Source organism: Bactrocera tryoni, chromosome 3 (assembly GCF_016617805.1).
Source record: "Bactrocera tryoni isolate S06 chromosome 3, CSIRO_BtryS06_freeze2, whole genome shotgun sequence".
In the NCBI taxonomy this organism is placed as follows: Eukaryota; Metazoa; Arthropoda; class Insecta; order Diptera; family Tephritidae; genus Bactrocera; species Bactrocera tryoni.
This window is the reverse complement of record NC_052501.1, coordinates 45707121-45722888: the sequence shown is the minus strand read 5'-3', so window position 1 is coordinate 45722888 and position 15768 is coordinate 45707121. Positions and strand designations below refer to the sequence as shown.

The 15768-nt window shown below is 35.5% G+C and overlaps 1 protein-coding gene across 2 annotated transcripts; it reads right to left on the bottom strand.

The window, feature by feature from the left end:
- Nucleotides 1-1904: 1904 nt before the first annotated feature.
- On the bottom strand, nucleotides 1905-15729 carry LOC120772471 (CCR4-NOT transcription complex subunit 1). Of its 2 annotated transcripts, none has more exons than XM_040101109.1 (11): nucleotides 14553-15729; nucleotides 11891-12115; nucleotides 11303-11830; nucleotides 10774-11233; nucleotides 9420-10628; nucleotides 8077-8838; nucleotides 5740-7336; nucleotides 4768-5671; nucleotides 3526-4694; nucleotides 3060-3419; nucleotides 1905-2975 (listed from the first exon to the last, which is right to left on the bottom strand). In XM_040101109.1, the coding sequence occupies exons 1-11, from the start codon at nucleotides 14646-14648 to the stop codon at nucleotides 2882-2884; spliced, it is 7404 nt and encodes a 2467-aa protein (XP_039957043.1). In that variant the 5' UTR covers nucleotides 14649-15729; the 3' UTR covers nucleotides 1905-2881. The 2 variants fall into 2 exon arrangements, with proteins under 2 accessions (XP_039957043.1, XP_039957044.1); XM_040101110.1 differs by having other exon boundaries at nucleotides 8077-8817.
- Between the last annotated feature and the right edge of the window lie 39 nt (nucleotides 15730-15768).

Genomic DNA, 15768 nt, shown 5'->3' with positions numbered 1-15768 from the left:
TCTCTCTTTCACTAGCAATTTAATCACTCCGTTAATAATTAATGCATAATTATAATTAATTGCTCAGTATGCATTTACATATATGTATATATTTTAACTTTGCTTTCAATTAGACATTTAATTAGAAATTATAAGTATTTTAATTTAATATTAATTACATACACTTTCCCCAAGTAAAATGATCAATGACATACAGTTCTTGCCGTTTTCAGCACATGAGTTTTTTATATAATTGTTCTTGCAGTTTTCATTTTATGGATTTTTTTGTTGTTTATTAATTAATTTGATAAGCTTAAAATATGAGCGCATTAAAATTTTCCTCGCCAAACAAATAAGTAATAGTTAATAATAATAATTCAATGAATTAATTTTCCAAGGTAAATAAACTCGCTTAAAGCAATTGCGTTAGTAAAATGTAGAATTGCGATTTGTAAAGCAACAAATGAAATCAACTGTTATCCAATGGGATGTAATTTTTGCCTAATACATACACATGAATGTTAAGAATTTATTATTATTTTTTTAATTTTTAAGTTTGTTTATATTATTTTATAATTTTCTTTTATTTATTCCGTTTAAAACTGCACATTGCTAATTAAAAACAAAAACCAATAAATCGAGAAAGCACAAGTCTCCAAAATGTCTCTCTAAATCTTTGTGATTGTACGTGTGTAAAAGTCAAGTTGGGCCACTTGTGGTGAAACATACTCTCGAATGTTGCTATCAAAATGATATGCTTATAAGCAAAATAAAAACATAATTCATAAAATTTGCACAAACGCATTTCTCGTTTTATCGCAAATGAAAAGATTTTCAAAGTAAGATTTTGTGTAACTTTATTTGAATTGTGGAGTACAACTTTTTTACATTTTTTTTTAAATTTATATTAATATTTATTTTTATTTATTTTTTAATTTTAGTTTTTATTAATTTGTTATTATTTTTTAGTTTTAATTTATTTTGGAATTATAAAATTTTGTGTAACTTTATTTGGAGTGTATATTTTTTTGATGTAGTTTCAATTGAATTATTTAATTAAATTATTTTAATTTTTTTAGTTGAATTAATTTGTAATGTTTAATTATTTTTTAGTTTGAATTAATTTTATATTTTTAACTATTTTATGAAATTGAAACATTATTTTTTGACTTCAATTTATTTTTTAATTTTAATAATTTTTTTAGTTTCAATTTATTTTTAATTTTAATTATTTTCAGTTTCAATTTATTTTGTAATTTTATTTATTTGTTGGTTTCAATTTATTTTTTAAATATTAATTATTGATTAACTTCAATTTATTTTCAATATTAATTTAATTTTTAATCTCAATTTATTTTTAAGTTATTTATCTTTATACCTTTTATTTACCGTTTTTAATTTTTGTCACTTACATACTTCATGGATTTATTTATATTTTTCTATAATCATATTTATTTCAAAACAAATTAACTTCTTTTCATTTCGGAAAAACGAAAATTGGGTTTGTACATTGCGATCCTGCTTCACGCTCTCCACTTTTTCTCTTACGCTCTCTCTCTTATACATCACATCATCGCCATTATAATTTATTTTATTTTAAAAGCATCACCATTAATGTTTATATATGTATATATACATATATATTTCTTTTTTGAAATACCGTCAACATTTGCTAGGCTATGGTTGAAACGTGCACAAACATGTTTTCCAGCCAGCAAATGTTGAAATATTACAACTCTGCATTTCACGCTCTGCTTATGCATCGTTTTTTATATCATTATTAGTTTTACTTTTTGTTTTTTTTTGATACAAATATGTACACGTTTTGTAATTTTTTGCTTTATTGGATTTTACAATTTTTTTGTTTGGATGTTTTTTTTTTTCAATGCATTTATTTTTTAATTTTTGTAGTTTGTTTACTTTTATTTTTTTGTTAATTTTATTTTTTTTTTTTTTGTTAATTTTAAATTTTCTCTTTTTTTGTTATTTTGAGTACATATTACATCTGTATCTATGCTTATTGCTTACCATTATGCTTTGTTTTTGTTTGCATGTTTGTAATTATCATTTATTTAAAATTGTAAATTGTTTTGCCGCAGTGTTTCAGGTCAGCGATGCAGCAAATACATTTTAAATAACTCGCATACTGTACTCATACTCGTCGCGCTCCGCACATACTTTACCCGCCCGGTCTTGAACTACTCTCCCGAGCTGGGCTTGTTCGTTATTTCGGCCATTTCTCGTATGCTTCGATAAAGTGTTTGTTTTTCTCGCTACTTCTTTTGCCAACAACTATAAATTTTTACACCAACATCTGTAATTTGTTGTTTAATAATTAGCATATATGTTTTTTTTTTTTTTGTTCAAATTAATTTTATATTTATAATACATCAATTAGTTATTAATAAATTTAATTTAATTTAAATTTGCTTTCAAGTGTTGCTTCCTCTTTATCGTGTATTTTAAACTACTTACAAGTAAATTATTTGTTTATTTATAGTATATGTATATATATTGTTGTTGTTGTTTTTTTTTTACTTTTTTTCATTTTCTTTTCCATTTTTGATTTTTCAATTTTTTTAGTTTTTCCTTTTTAAAAAATTTGCAATCTCTTAATTCATAAATCAATTATATGTTTTTGTATCTTTAGCTTAAAAAAACTTTTTAATCTTCTGCTATTTCTGTTCAATGTGATCGACAGCGTGACGCTCATAGTGGAAATGGACGGCTGTGGACTGTCAGCAACGCCGCCATCGCTACCAACAGTTTCCACAACTAAACACACAAATCATTCTTACAACTAGCACCGTTTATTTCCACTGCGTGCATACTACCATCACTAGGGTGAGAGCTACATTCTTCTACTCGTTTTGTTTGTCGTTTTTGTTGTTGTAGTGCAACATTAATTGATTTCCTGAATGTCACCATCCATATTGTTGATTTGCGGCTGGTGATTCGACTTGACCATACACGAACGTGCCACCGACTCGAATAACCTAAGCGTTCAACGAAAATTATCGATATTAAACAATTACGATTTTTTCTACGTAGCAGTAATATTTTGTATTTTTTGCACTTACCTTGAAATCTCTGGCGCACAGTGCACAAAGTCATGATCCCAGAACTTGTAGATAGGATTCTTGATCAGCTCGATGAAGGTGATCAACAAGCCCCAAGGATGTGGACGATTCACAATGAGACGTTCAAGTAGCACACGTGTGATCTGCTCTTGTATGGCCTCAGAGTTGGCCTCGGCGAACAAATGTAGCACTGCGCAGCTGAAGTAGTGCGTATGGCTATTCGGATAACGCAATTGATTGGCAATGGCGTTCAGGAAGAGATAGCGTCCTTCGGTATCCAAGTCGACAGCCAAATTCTGGAATATATCCATGTGTGCGCTGTGTGCGATGTTCGATGTATTGGGCACGAAATTTTTACTTCTGCGCGTGGGAATATTCATAATAAATAATTAAAATAAGAAAAGATAACAAAAAGTTAATGTTAGTTAGTGCATTTCAAACAATCGAAGAGCATGTTGTTACTCACCTTATGTGCGAAATAGCTTGCGTACCCACATACAGTACGAGCGCATTCATGAGTGGAATGTTGTAACGTGAGCCGGGCTCATTTGAGATCTGCAAGTGTGAGCGCAGCTCCGAGAGGAAAGTTACCGGAGCGCGTGCCTTCAGGTAGGAGTCGAGATCTTTCTTGAAATTTGCGGGCTGTATATTGAATACGTAATTTGAGCAAATTTTCGGTGCTGTTGCAGTCTCCGCCAACATATCCACTTTCAAATTGGGCGTAAATGGATCGGGTAAACGCATGTTGCGTGGAAAAGCAGCCAATATTATGTTGCGCATTTGTATGCAATTCGGCGGTATTGCATCACAAAAACCAAAATGGTAGTCACATAAAAATTCAGGGAAATCGTGCAATAACACGAGCAGAACGCGCAGCGTTCCCTTGTACAATGTTTGTACGGGCTTCGCTAGCTCGGCATTCCGCAAGAATGGCGCCAGATAGCGGAACAAATCGAGCAGCAGCTGTGAGTACAGTGGCCAGCCCTTCTGTTGCGGTATCTGTGCTAGTATACGTCCGATAAAAATGCGATGTGAGATCAACTCCAACCAGGCGTAGCCGAAACCGGGTGCATGTTCTGGATTGAGGAGATGATACGTGTGCGAGAAGGCAGTTATAATGCTGTGCATCAGACTCTCTAGCACCGCGTCAGGTGAGCTCAGCTCTAGAAATAGCATCACAAAAAAGCGATGATAGCCGAGCTGTTGGAATGCGGTGCCATGCAATTCTTGGTCCTGCCGCAATATGCCGAGAACAATGCCGAGCACCTTGTTTAGCAAGTTCATTTTCGTCGTGGTATTGCCCGCTTCGCCGGAGTGGCGTACCAGCAGAGCAATTAAATGCACAAATGCGTCAATCCAGTGGAAGATTTTGGTGCGCGCTTGCAATGGAGAATTGCTTGGGTCGTTCAGTATGCGATACACCAAATCAATGCAGATTTGTGTGGCCTGTCGGAAAAAGCGCGTTATCAAGTCGTCGGTCTTCAGAATACCATACATATTCATCTTCTGTACGAATGATGTGAAGATCTTGGCCTCACGCGACAAATTGTTCGATTGGTTGTAGATGGAGACCCAGTCTTTGAGCAGGAATTCGGTCTTCTCTTGCAAACCAGGTGGATCATCGCAATCATTGGACTATAATAGCAAACAAAAAGAAAGATTTGTTTTTATATGGCAACAACATAACAAACATTTGTTTGGTACTCACCCGTACATGCTGCATGCCCGAGGTCATGTATTGTCTGGCACCGGCTAAATAGTGATCGGCTCCGCCAAAAGGTCCCGCATCCATCATATCTATCTGATGAGTCGTGGCGTCAGGATAGCGATGACGATTCTGTGGCAAGCGGCCCAACATCTCGAATGTGCCGGTCATTTCTGTTTCCAAAGTGGCGCTGGTGCGTCCATCAAGCAGCCGTTCCATTAATGTCATGGCAAACGTGACAGCCATATAATTATTGCCATTATCCATAGCTTCGCGCAACAATAAATCGAATTGCGGCACATTAATGAAATGTGAGGTTATAAGCCATTTGATAGCTTCAACATTGTAGCGCACCTCTTCGCGTACATCGAAAATGCACTTGGTGATTGCTCGTTCTGTTACACCAGCACCAAAAGTATTCTGCAACATATTCAGTATACGTAAATGTATATCACGGTACAATTTCATTTGCTCGATGTGTTCGGGTATGTTCACCAATCCTTCAATGAGACCCTCAACGACGCGTGTCAGTAGATTTAGAGCCGATTCATTATCACGTATACGCCTAGTTACCATTAGCGCATTGAGCAGCGCATGTATTTTGCTAGCCTGCAACTGCAATGTGGATATATTCATGGTGCTGTTGAGGAATGCATCCATTTTTGCAGCTAAATCGGCATATAGGAGGCCCATTTCGTCAGTGCCGAAGGTAGCCGGGGGCAACTCTTGTGGTTTGGGCAAGAATAGAGCGATATCGCGTTCGGTCATCTGTTGGAAACCAGGTATATTGCGTGCGAACTCGGCGTACACAGCGAATTGTGTATGTGGTATGCCGCCGACTTTTAAGCGTACTTGCTCCGGCATGCGCTCGGTTTGATAGGCCAATGTTTGTGTGTCATAAAAGCGACTGCAAAAGTAAAAGGAAGTGATTATAAATTTAGGTACCTATAGTAATACAAAGTGTGTGTGACTTACCCGCCCTCATCTCTAGTCATTTTACGTGTATCAAAGTCGGTGGACATGCGTCGATCTACTTCGGGCGTTGATTTCTCAGCCGCAGTCTTTTGTATAAAAGCGCAAGCAAGCTCGACGTTGTCATTGCTAAGCTGTATTGCCGCCGCTTCGATGTCCTGATAACTTGGTCCACCAGTCAGCGCAGATAAGAACGCTTTACGTATGTTATTTGTCAATGTTTGCGACAAGGAGTCCTTACAGGTAATCATCGCCATGCCAGCCGATAAATAACGCACCATTTGATGTGCAGCTGTGCGCATACGATTCTCATCTGGATCGAGTCCGAAATCTTTGCGCACAATTTGCTCTGTTGTGGTCACTGCAATACGTACACTGCGATCTACGACCGGTTGCAGCCATTCGGTGATTGTGCGTTCAATTGCATTGAGTACAATATGCTTGAGACCGGGATTGGCATGCAAAAAGGTTATGTTCGGCGATAGTACCACATGCTGAGCGATCAGATGGAAATTTGTTATATTTATATCGACGAAAGAGAAACGCGGTTCGGGCGCTTGCATTATAACCTGTCCGGCTGATTCGTTGCTAATACTGGGTGAAGGCACCACACCGCCTGGTATGTTTGCGCCACCACTACCACCGCCACCCATAAGTAAGGCTTGTGCGTCTGAATCGTTGGGACCCATTTGCCCGGGACCTGGAGTTTGACCTTGTGACGGTTGTTGTTGTTGCTGTTGCTGTTGAGGCGGTGCTTCAATATTTTTGGGTTTAGGCTGGGCCATTTGATGTTCGATATTCATCGAACGTGAGGGGTCCTTCAAATAGACGATCGGCTTTAATTTCTGCAAATCCAGACTTAATGTCTTGCAAAGCACTTCTATTTCAAATTTTAAATTAAGCTTCAATTCAGGCTCCTGATGCAATTCTCCAAGTACATTCATAATTGCCATTGTCCATGGATTGGGTGTTTTGAAGACCTTCGATTTACCTGAGGATTCCAATATTTTAGCTACAAATGGCACAACAAACAGCAATTCTTGTTGTCCCTTATGATATGCCTCGGCCAATAGGGTTTTCAAGTCCAATTCAATTTGTAAAATAGGCTTATTGCGCCCCAACGTCATCATGCCCAACCAATGACCCAGATTCTTTAACAAACTGCGGTCGGAGAAATTCACCACACCCTTATCGGAACGTAGTAAAACTTTTATATTCCGGAGTGTCTCCTTGGTTACATATTTATTGATTTCGGGATTCTTCAGTGCCTCCAAGAAATTGAAATATAACGAATGAAAATTGAATTCCAATGAAGCGCGCTTTAGCACCAGATACTGTGCTAGCCACGGCCAATATTCCTTCGTCATGATTTCCTTAATCTCTTCGCATTTCTGCGGTATATTCAGTTGACTTAAATTGTTAAATATGAATGCGGTTTTATCCTGTACTGGTTCGGGCGGTATAGTGATCTTCTCCTCCTGATTGGCAACCAATAGTGTATCGATATTAGTAGCGGTTGCAATTGATTTCATACGTGATGCATGTATGGACTGAGCAACAACCATAGGCTTTTGTTGTGTTGGTGTTGTTACTATATTTCCTAGAATTTAAAAATCAAAAGAAACATGCAGTTTTAATAGGCAATATACCAGCATTTTTATTTCATATAAATTTTTAAATATGCATATTTTTCATGAACTTTTAAATATTTACAAATAATATTAAAAATTATCTGAAAAAAATTAACTATTTCTTTAAACCCAACTAAATTCTGGTACAGGGTAACTGAAATATTCATTGACAAAGCTTTTTGCCACAAAAAACTTTTATTTCAAAGCAAAGCTATGCAGACGATAGCACATGATGACATTATAGAGAAAATTAATAGTTAAATATATATTATATAATATTATACATATATAAAAAATATGACAATAATTAAAAAGAAAAAAATTGGTCAAAATTAAGTGTAATAAAATCTTTGGCATTATTCCGAAATGCATAGTCGCATACTTAAACCGATAATCTTTAACATTATATCATGTTCTGACCAACACTTAATTACGAGATTTAGGCTGTTGAGTAGATTATCACAATAATCTACTATATTTAGCAAGATTTCGCGATACAAAAATGACACTTGTTAATCTATTCACCAAGGAGATTTGAAGTGAAAATCTTATTTAGCGCAATCTGTTTTTCAGTAGGAAAATTTATCACATTATCACTACAGACTGAAAAGAATTAGACAGATAAAATAAAAATTATAAAAAAAAAAATTGGGTCACCCTGTACCTTAAAATATAAAAAATATATGCACGCTTTTGTAAACAAACTCACCTGTCACGGAATTGCTGCGATAAATTGTATCGGGTTGTGGCTGCTGTCCACTACCAGCCATAAGCATTTGTATCTTGGCAGGTGGTGGTTCCTGTTGCAAATAGCCACATTCTACATATTGAATCAAATGCGGGGGAAAGTCATTAAAATGTGCAATGGAACGTATGTATTCACAGTATTTGTTATATGAATGTAGTCGATTTTTGAAACGATCCAATGCCGTTATGCCGAAATTATACATTTTTGAGTCCTGTTTGCGCAATGCATCCAAAACACAGCGCAAGGCTAAACCTAATGCCACACATGAGGGCACTAAATTACGCTCTATTATGCCACCAAATAATTGTGCTGTGATTTGTAACTCCTTCTCTGGATAGTGTGGGAAAAAGCGATATTCTTCGAATAGATTACGCAACATACATTGATAAACTTCTTGTTCACGACGTATATTCGAATCCTTGAATCTTTGCAATATATCAAGTACTTCATCAATAGACAGTGTGGGATGTGGTGGATGATTATAGATACGTTGAAAATATGAATTAGCCTCATCTTCAACTTCCTTGGAGACGGGTCCTTGCAGATCAGCCATACCCGGATTTATGGGGTTAGGTGGCGTTGGTGTCGGCTGTTGCGCTGTTTGCGGCATTCTACCTAAATTTCCAATATTCGGTGGTGGGATTTGCATAGCATTCAGCGGATATGGACTGGCAGCTGGATTCATAAGACGTGACGGAGAAGCTGGTGTAGACGCCAAATTACCTATGAATTAGTATATTCAATTACGCCAACTTAAAAGATTTCTATAGAAATAAATTTATACCCAGAATCTTTACCTCACAAACTTTGTTTGAATATTTAGAAATGCACATGGGTTTAGAATTTAGCCAATTTAATAGTTCGTATAAATAGAAGTTGGCTTCGACTAAGAGCATTTTGTCTGCTATCTCAAAGAAATTCCTCTGCAGTATATAAATATCTTTTTTTGTGTATTGTTTGAAACTAAGTTTTCAGTCGGACATTAAATTTCAGCTCGTCATTTTTCAAATTAGTGAGGTTATGTTTTGCAGAGCAATATGATTGCTCTAATTTCTGGTTTGGGTTTATATTTCTTTGGTATAGGTATATTTTTATTTTCCTAATGTAGTTTCAATAACTTTGCTAATACAGTCAAGTGTGAAATTAACGGTGAAAGTCATACTCTGTTGGAACAACGTAGATGCCCATTCAACTTATGTTTTTAATAGTACATAAAGCTAAAACTACCACTACTGCACGTCGTAACGTTTCTTTTAAACTTATTTATAATAAAAGTAATGACCAATATTTACTCTTCAACTTACCTAAGACGTTTCCAAAATTGAAGGCGCCATTAGGTCCACCGAGATTTAGGCTGGCTATATTTGTGGTTAAATTCGATAACGTATCCATTGTGGGTCCAAACATTTGCTGTGCATTCAAATTGGCGGAGAAAGGTGGTGGCGGTACGCCCGGTACACCGGCCATATCCATGCCACGATGGCCACGCATAACACCTTGTAGTTGTGGCACCAATGGTGGCACGGCGGCTCTTGCCTTATTCGCCATGATCGAACAGTTCGCTGTCATTTGCATAATAAGATCAACTATTTCTGGTGGTACATTGCCAATGCAACCTTGGAGGCATTGCAACATTGTTGTCACTGTTTCCGGTGGTAGCTGAGCCTGTTTGGAAGGCAATTGGCTTTCCGGTATTTTAGCGTTTGTTATTTGTGGGCAACGACGTTGTAGGCATTTCAAGATAGCTTGAATGAAGGGCTCACCATGTTCACGTATCTTATCACTTAGCCATTTTTCCAGTTTAAGGTATTCGCGTCGCGATGCTAGGCAAGCCAAATCGATAACAAATAGAAATGAACGTTCATTAAGCAGTGTCGATAGTGCTTTTAAATCCTGTGCTACATCAAGTATGCGCGAAAGCTTAACCTGATCATATTCGGTGCCGCGCTGATACCAATCCGACATGGACTGCATAATAATGGGACGTAAAATTACACCAAAATTTTGTGAATTCCAAGCAGTCATAAGTATTACACCTGAATTTGGATGATTTGCTAGAAAAGTCGGTATGAGTTGACTAAAAAGTTCTTGACGCAATGCAGTAATTGGTGGATTTATGTGCAAAAGTGACAAAAACAATATATCGGGGCAATGTTGTGCTGGGAATTTAAACAATTCAATAACTTGATGGTAGAATCCTTGGTCGGCAATATACAGCAAAACTTCCACTAAGTGTAGAGATTTCCAAGCACACACTTCTTTGTTATCGGTGTCTGGTGGCGTTTTTAGCATCTCTACTGGTGCGGCGGTGAAGATGTAATCGGAGAATGTAAACAGATCGGGATTTTTTAACATAACCGCTATCAGCGAGAGCTGTCCGTTTACGTTTTGCCAATGACGATATATACATTCTGGATGTGGAAATAGAGCAGATTGTGTACCCAAACGGAAAATGGTCAGCAGCAGATCAAGTCCGATTCTGTCCTTCAAAATGAATTCCGGATGATCAAGTTCTTAAAAAATAAGTAAATATTTAAAGTATTTAATTTTCTTCAATTTGTTTTAAGATGTATAACGAGAACTTTAAAAACATTTCGATAATTTTTTCTATCGCTTTCACAACAACATAGCTCGCGCGCTATAAATTATTGAACTTACCTAAGCAAACCTCTTTCCAATTCAGTTGTGGCACTACCTCCTTCAGTGCCTGCACAAACACGTCCGGTTTCCATGCTTGCGTGGTTTCTGTGCTGATGGTACCCACTGGGTTGCCACCGACTTTGTCTTTTTTGTCATTTAAGTTGGTTGTTTTATCAACGCCACTGCTCGTAACGTTACTGCCGTCATTGTTATTGGCCACATTTTGTTGTTGTGTGTTGGGGCCAGTTCCCGGCTGACCCGGCCAAAAATTGGCCGGAGTTCCTAAGTTCACATTGCAATCGAGTAATGAGGAGTGCCTGCGGCACATGAGACCAATGATCTTGGCCACATCCTGTGATTGAAGTTCGCGCGAACCACAACGTAGATGATTCTTACATTCTTCAACGCTTGAGGTGAATTCGTAACCAATCTCTAGGATTAAATTAATCCAGGATGTGTCCATAATATTATTATTCAACTGAAAAAAATTCACATTTTTATTTTTTTTTTATTTCAATCATTGCAGCACAACAAATGTTCAGGTTACCTGTGTAGTAAATATTGTCTCGCATAAGTTGTCATAAATATCTTCAATACCAATTTCTGTCAAATGTTGACTAACGGTACCGCCATCAGCGTATTGTTTGTTGTAAATCAATTCAGTGTCTTCTGGTGGTAATAACGCAGGAGATTCACAACAATTAAGTCTTTTACGATATAAATGTGGCGATAGTATGAGGGGAACTCGTTCAAGGGGAAATTGTTTGCGTAGTAAATCCAAAAATTTACTTTTAAGTTCTTTGCTTACAACTTCGTTTATACAAACAAGAAGCAATTGTAATATTTCTACAGATACGTCTTGTAAATTACACTTCTCAGCAATGCTATTTTCTTTATTTTCTAAGAATGATTCAATCAGCTCACTGAATGATACTTTGAGGTGTTCCAAAGAGTATTGGCGTAAATCTGCTTGTGACGAATGAGTTAATGCTATTGACAATACAACTTCACAAAGTTTACTAATTCCTGTTAACTTAGTTATTTGCGCTATAAGTTGTGGTGTCGGTTTAAGAGTCTAAAAAAATGATAAAACAATGAATTTTATTTAAAAAACAAATTCAGGGTAAAAACAAACCTTTTGTTGAGAAAAGCAATGGTCGACAGCAAAGCAAGTATTCGATATGAAGGACGCTCTAGTCAGTTGATTTTCCAATTGAGCGCCAAGTAATCTAGCTTGTGCTTCTACAATAAAGTTGTAATTCGAATTCGGACTTGTTGATATCGTGTCAGTAAAATTGATCACCGAGAATAGGCAGCGCAAACAATGGCGGTCCGCTTCCAAACCGATCTCTTTTATATACTGTGAATTATTCAAATATGTCTAGTCAATACTTTTAATAACGTAACGGTTATATTTTATAATTTGTTAACAAAAAGAAGTTTTCCTTTTAACCATTTATCTCTAACGCAAATTTCTCAAAATTTTCAAATGTGTTAACGGGATTATGATTGAACGTTTAATAAGCTGATGTATTTTACAAAAACAATACATGTTTATGACCAGAATAAAACTGCCCTAAAATTTGCTATAAAATTATTTAAAAGTATTTACTTTAAATCAATTGCAAGAAATCCGCATGCAGGTAGTAAAACGGTGATTTCCTTCGTTGTAATATATGAAGATGGTCGTTGAGGAAAAGATATTAACTTATATTGAAGAAAAAGTGAAGATATTTCCTTGAGAAATATTTAAGCCAGTTTCCGATGTTTATATAAATATGTATATCTCCTAATAAACAAAAGCCATACACATAATTTAACAATAATGATTTCCATATGCAATTTTGATAGAAAAGTTATGCATACAATAAAATAAGGCAAAGGTTGAAATAAGATTGAAGTCCTTGTAATATTAAAATTTTCAAACATTGGAGATTTCTCACCGATGTCCCTCCAATTGGAAACAAATTGAGAATACTAAAAGCAAGACCTAACGAAACAAAAGAGGGACAACGCTACGCACAATATAAGTCGCCCACTTGCATATAAAGAAATACCAACATTTTTCTCTTTCTTTCTACAGCATAAGATATGTCTTTCCACGAATCAACGCACTGCTGCTGGCAGATTATACACTTCGTCTATATGAAAATGTACATATTTCATAAAAATATAGAAATTACTCTACAACAAATTACCGATTTCCAGTTATTCCGTTTAATTCTCAAGGCTTTATTTGGTAACTTGTATTTTAGTTTTAATCAAATTGTAATACAAATTTTCAATCACAGTTTTATCTCCATTTTAACTTTACTTAAACATATATATTACATTTTTAAAATCCGTGAATATCGGAATGTTTTCTTCATTCAAAATTGTCACTTCACTTCTTTACTTAATTCAGAATTTTCAAATGAATATTTATGTCATTTGTTTCGCGTTTTCACTAGCATCTTAATTTCTTGCAAATTTTTGTGCGTATACTTATGACGAAATAAAACAAGATTACAAGGCGACAAAGCTGCGAATACGACGATGGAAGCGACCAATGACCAATTAAAAAAAAAATCAAAAAGAAAAAGTCCGCAAGTTCTTGCAAACGCTTTTTAAAACATGTTTGCACAGTTCTATCAACAAACTAATGAACAATTTTCAGAGCCCTTTGTTAGGGCTTTAATTTGTACTCATTTTTCAACATTTTTATAATATCTTTATATCAAAAATCGAGGTTGCAATCAGAACAAAAAGTAACAAAACTACTGATCACAAATTTTCTTTGCAAACTGTAATGGCGTCGGCAAAAAGTGATTGGATTAGCGAGGAGAAACGAGTGGAAGATAAAACTTGACGAAGCCAATTTTTCTCTTCAATGGCAGCGAGTTTGTTTAATAGACGAAATTTGACAGCAGCTAATGCGTTTATAAAAATGTATAAATATTTCGTATGCGCAGCGGAATTGGCCTATATTGGTATTTTGAAAGAAAACATACTGTTATTGCAGGTACTGCTAAATCAGCCGTAATTAAAATATGTACTTTTATATACTATCGGATTCATCGAAAATATCACAACATATTCATGTCTCAAAATACTATTTTTACATTTTGTTTCGAAAGTGTCCATTCAGCGCACACATTAAATACCCTGAACGTCACTATCCGATAAATCTCCGGTTAATTACCCAACAGCGCTACCAAATATTTCTCTTAACACTTGTGTACGTGATCTTTTTGAGTTACATGATGTGTATGGGTTAGTTGCCAGGCTAATTCTTTTTATATATATTAGTGTTCCGATCCAGTGATTGATGGGTATATTTCAAATGCAATACAACGTAAAATTTAAAATTACAAATTATAAATAACTGGCAGCGACTAAAATGATACGGAAAAAGCGAAAATAACAATAAAAGAGGTGTGTTCAGGTACATTTCAATACTCTTTTAAATGAATGACAGTGGGAATAAGAAATAACCGATTAGTATGATAAAGACAAATGGCAAGGGGGTTTGATCAAGCAGCAAGGAGGTAATGAGGCAATGATGATACATCTCTGCCATAATTATAAACATTGACTTCACCCTAACCAACACTATTGATCACACATGCAACAATAACAATACTGCCATTGTTGAATACAAAAGCTTCAAGTGGTCGCATGTTGACTGCTGTGTATGCACACATATGTGCATACGCGTTTCCTGTGTAAATAAAAATGTCATAGCCGAGACCTTTGAACACACTTTCTACAATCATTAACACCAGTAAAAATATACAATAATATAAAATACACAATACCTGATTTATGTTCTCGCTGGTTTCAGCAAAATTTGTCTTGTTCAGTTGTTTGACCAAAATACCAATCTCCGCTAGTGTGAATTTCAGTTGGTTCATAGCTGGTGTCCCATTCAAGGATTGTACGGCAACGGCACACGATGTGGGATCTGTCCTCGGGAGTGAGCTTCAAGGACAGTGATTGCACTGAATGAAGCCTTCCGAAGAATATGATCACACAATCGCACACGCGAGCGGCCAATGTACAAAACGAAATTAAAAAATTAAAAAATAATTTCGTACAATCGAATCGTATGACAATTGTAACGAATTGGCGAAAATTCGTTCACTTTTTGTCCAAAGAGAATATAAATTCGAAAGCGATATTGGACGAATGACGTTGACAATTTCTTTTCTCTTTTCACGTTTTCGTTTTCGTTTTCGTATTAATATTTTTATTATTTATTAATATATAATTGCTTGGTTTAGTAATTTGGAAATTGCGCAGCGGAATTGGCCTATATTGGTCGTCTTACGTAGGTTTTGTTTTTATTATGTTTTTGATTTATTTATCAAGTTTCAATTTTTTAGTTTATTTTTGTTGAAAATAAAAAAAAAATATGCCTGGCTGGTAGCACTTTGACAACTTGTGATTGTTTTACACTGAACAGGCACTTCAAGTAGCCACCGATTATTCACCTTCTGGTTGTTGTTGTTCTTTTTTTACTTATTTTATCTCGTTGCTTTTGTCTCTAATTTTTTTCCTTATTTGCTGATTAGCGGATATCTTCGTTGAGGAGCCTCAAATTTCTTCGTTGCTTTCACCTTTACTTTGGCCCCTTATATTAAGGGGCCAAAAAACTCATTTATACTCCAAATCACGCATTAAAATTATATTCTCCCATTAATATCAGAAAATAAATTATTAATCTATCAAAATGTATTATTGCCTTTTCCCTCTCTTTCGCTCAACACATTTTTTCACGTACACCAATGCCTCGTCAATACACGTAATAATTTCACAAAATTGCGCTCACATATATTTTCTATATTAATTCCATTCAATCAAAAGGTATATACACTTCGTAAATTATTCAAATCGGTCGTTTCCACTATTGATAGTGATTTCCTCGCAATTAAAAATTAGTCCACTTTTCCTATTCACGGCAATTTCCTTGTCTCATCCAGCAAGACTACGAAAACCTCACACTTCATAATTTTCTACATAAAATACATGGCG